Source organism: Musa acuminata, chromosome BXJ2-8 (genome assembly GCF_036884655.1).
Source record: "Musa acuminata AAA Group cultivar baxijiao chromosome BXJ2-8, Cavendish_Baxijiao_AAA, whole genome shotgun sequence".
In the NCBI taxonomy this organism is placed as follows: Eukaryota; Viridiplantae; Streptophyta; class Magnoliopsida; order Zingiberales; family Musaceae; genus Musa; species Musa acuminata.
In genome coordinates this window covers 37,626,445-37,630,177 of record NC_088345.1, presented here as the reverse complement: position 1 = coordinate 37,630,177, position 3,733 = coordinate 37,626,445, and the positions used below count along the sequence as shown (strand labels likewise).

General features: G+C 41.8%; 1 protein-coding gene across 1 annotated transcript; it reads left to right on the top strand.

Moving 5' to 3' along the window:
* The first annotated feature begins 455 nt into the window (after window positions 1-455).
* LOC103994928 (NAC domain-containing protein 79) lies at window positions 456-1,777 on the top strand. Its single transcript, XM_009415391.3, has 3 exons — window positions 456-805; window positions 904-1,169; window positions 1,253-1,777. The coding sequence occupies exons 1-3, from the start codon at window positions 652-654 to the stop codon at window positions 1,697-1,699; spliced, it is 867 nt and encodes a 288-aa protein (XP_009413666.1). The 5' UTR covers window positions 456-651; the 3' UTR covers window positions 1,700-1,777.
* Window positions 1,778-3,733: the final 1,956 nt, after the last annotated feature.

The window sequence follows — 3,733 nt, the reverse complement described above, 5'->3', positions numbered from 1 at the left end:
CTAAGCTTTAATTATCGGAGTTTCTTTCATATTAAAATTTTTTATCGTCCAAGAACATATTATTTTAGAAAATAAAAAATACTTATCAACCACAATAATTTTATCCGAATCGAAATCGGAAGACTACATCCAATATTGTTATTCTAAACTGATATTTTGACCTGCAAAGTGGATCGATCATCACCGTAATAATAATAAGTAAACCATCCATCATACCTACCTTCTACGTCTATACAGTATATTAGGGAAGACCAAATATGATTGAGTTCATCTACACGTGCATGAGACATTATTAGTTTTATTGGCCCATTGTCCTCTAAGCGTGCGGCTGTGTGGCCCCCACGGGTGGGTGAGATCGGTTGGGGTTGGTTGGAAAGAGGAACGACGATCCACATAGCAGAGCGATTCAAATGACCTCAGTCACCCTTCAATATACCCGAACGACCTCTCCATCCCTTCTCTCTCTTCACACCACTCCCTTATTCGATGGCAATCCTGCAATAAGAACCTTCTTTTCTTTCTGACCATCTTTTCCAAAGAGGTGGATGAGATGGATTCCACATGTGGTCGACATCATCGTCCCCATTATTAATACCTCTTCTGCTACTGCTGCTTCTGCTCATTTTGTATGTCCAGCCCACTTGAGATACAATGCAGGAGAGTCTTCCTCCCGGCTTTAGGTTCCACCCCACCGATGAAGAGCTCATCACTTACTACCTTTCGAGAAAGGTGACGGAGTTGGGCTTCGCCACTGCAGCCATTGCTGATGTCGACCTCAACAGGTGTGAGCCATGGGATCTGCCGGGTACTCATCTTTCTCGTGTTCCTTCTTCACCTGTCGCTTGTGTGAATTCTTGAGTACCTGTTGTTGAAGAGAACGTGTCCGGTGATCGAGCTTTGCAGGGAAGGCTAGCATGGGGCAGAAAGAGTGGTACTTCTTCAACCTGAAGGACCGCAAGTACCCGACCGGGCTTCGGACCAACCGAGCGACAGACGCCGGCTACTGGAAGACGACAGGGAAGGACAAGGAGATCCTCCACCGTGAGGTGTTGGTGGGCATGAAGAAAACCCTAGTGTTCTACAAGGGAAGGGCTCCCAAGGGCGAGAAGACAGGTTGGGTGATGCACGAGTACAGGCTCCACACCGGCTTCCCTTACAACGGCACCAAGGTCTTCCCCACCCAACCTTTCGGAACAGCAGTGACGTTCGTCATAGATTACGCTCATCGTTTTGTGTCTTTGTTTTGAGTCAGGAGGAATGGGTTGTGTGTCGGGTTTTTAAGAAGAGCTCGGCGGGGAAGAAGCCTCAACCAGACTCGCCTGCGCTGCTGGAGTCTCCATGCGAGCTTGCAGGACTAATTAATGGCGTGCAGACAAACGAAAGCATGTACCACAGCAACAGCATGTTGGACGTGAACATGTACATGAACTGGGTGTTGGCTCCATGGGCATCAGGATCGTTGGGTGCAGGTTTCGCACCGACTCAAGCAATTTTGAGGGCACTGCAGTCGTATGGGCATAAACAGCCAGAGGGCATGGAAACAGCAAGTTTAAGCTCTCTTGTGGGACAAGGAGATGCTATGTTGGGAAGTGGCTCGAGATTGAGCTTCCCTGCCTCTTCATCTACACGTGCGGATTGTGCAGCAGGGCAACAACAGATGCAGTCATTCGACCAAGGATCGAATTGGAGAGGTTATTGAGGATTGCCATTGTAGGAAGAACACAAGTGCTACTTCATTTCAGAATTCAAGCTCAATAAATATGTAATCTGTTGCACAGTGTCTATATTGCCCAGACGTAAAGCTACCGAGGCTAAGGAGCCCATCTATTGTTCCATTCATATGCAACAAGGAACTCCATCATCAACAATTCACAACACAAGAGGACACAACAAAAATGACCTTTACGCCTGTAAACATGCCATTGCACAAGTTGACAGCAGCAAAGTACCAATTCACCTACCTGCACATTTAAAGGAAAGTAGAAGAATTGCATCCGACTAACAAAGAATGCAAGGGTGATGGACTTTGTCCAATAGAAGTTATTGTATTGATCAAATGAACCATGCAGCTCGATAACACGTAGTTTGATTTTGGCCCTTGCTCCAACCCAACCTACACAGACAGAAGAGCAAAGTTAACGATTTAAGCATGATCCTGGTGTCACTTGTATCTTATAGCAACCATATAAAGCATCCGGAATTACCATCTAATTGCAGTTTGAAAGACCTAACTATAGTGGCAATCCTTTCTCCTTTTTTTTTTTTCTAATCTTTACCAATTGTTTAAGCATTTTAGTAATGTATGCTTTACCGATTGACCATTTCATTCCCATTCATATAAACTGATGATAACGAAAAACTATTCTCATTCACACAGTCAACAAGTGGGTAAGAAGGGCTTGCCGACTACCATTATGTAATGCTACCATCTTATACTTTTTTTTTTTTTTTGCCTTTTTATCGATAAACAATTCAAAGAAACATAATGTTTTGCTGTACCTGATGAATATTTGAGATAATGCTACCGTTAGGTCCCAAAATTGGTGCCACTGCACTGTTAGGAATATTGGATAAATGAGATACCAAGCACTTTGTCGCATGTATGTGATCAAGAACGATATCAACAATTCAACTGACGATAGCTGATGATGGAAATTAGAGAGTAGTAAGTGTCATAAGAAATTTTATGTGATTAAACAAAAAATAGAAAAGAAGACAAACTAACAAAGCACCAAGAATTCAACAAAAAGTAATAAATTTTAAAGTTAAAACATGCTAACTTACTAAATAAAATGACAGGATTTTTTCTATACACTTGGACATAATTATAATTATAATATATGACAAAGAAAAAATCTAAACTAATATATCCAACTAAATCTATCTAACAAAACAGAACATATCCAAAAGTTTCAGAAATGGTCATACGTCATTGTCTATATTTGCACTAACATGAACTTGTACATGTTTACTTTCCCATCTAATCAACTTTGGTTGGGCGCTAGTATCTATAGTGAAAAGTCACACATTATAGGCCTTTATAACTTCATTCAAGTGAGTATATATCATGTCATATTATAAATGAGTATATGCACAATAAGGATGTAAATTTCTACATCCAAATAATTTGAAATACTTATAAGTAGAAAGAAATAACAAATTTATGAACTTCTATGCCTTATATCATAATATATGTTGAATCTTGTGTTTTGATGATGAAACAACTTGATATGTGTTTATATTTTATTCTGCGTTTTAAGTAATGCAGGATGCTTCGATCAGGATGAGACAATTAAAGCAGAAAAAATCATGTTGTGCTGGAGAAACATGTCAGAAGATTGGACGTCGGGCCGGTGGATCGGTCGACGTATCGATAGAAGGCTTCGGGTCGTGGACTCGGGCATCGGGCCAAGAAGAGCGGGTATTGTGCCAAGGATATCAGAGTTGCGGAGTAACTAGCTGATTGGGCAATAGGTCGCAGGAGAGGATGATGCGCCGAATAATCGGACGATGTATCGAGGGACCAATGACATGCCGGACAACTTGGTTAATTGCTTAGGATTAATTGTCTCGATCGAAGTTTTATTTTACATGTGCAGGATTAACTACGGTGGAAGTAAGACATGCAGCAGGAGTTGCACCGGAGTCAAGACTATGATCACGTTGGGGGTTCGAGAGTTCGACGGAAGTCCAGACGGTCGTCGGAGGTTCTGCGGGAACAAATCTGATAAGT

What these genes read in the sequence shown, in the direction of transcription:
- LOC103994928 (XM_009415391.3), top strand. Translation starts at nt 652, where the DNA reads ATGCAGGAGAGTCTTCCTCCCGGCTTTAGGTTCCACCCCACCGATGAA. An exon ending in TGAGCCATGGGATCTGCCGG is followed by an intron (nt 806 to 903) that starts GTACTCATCTTT and finishes CGAGCTTTGCAG; the next exon opens with GGAAGGCTAGCATGGGGCAG. An exon ending in TCCCTTACAACGGCACCAAG is followed by an intron (nt 1,170 to 1,252) that starts GTCTTCCCCACC and finishes GTTTTGAGTCAG; the next exon opens with GAGGAATGGGTTGTGTGTCG.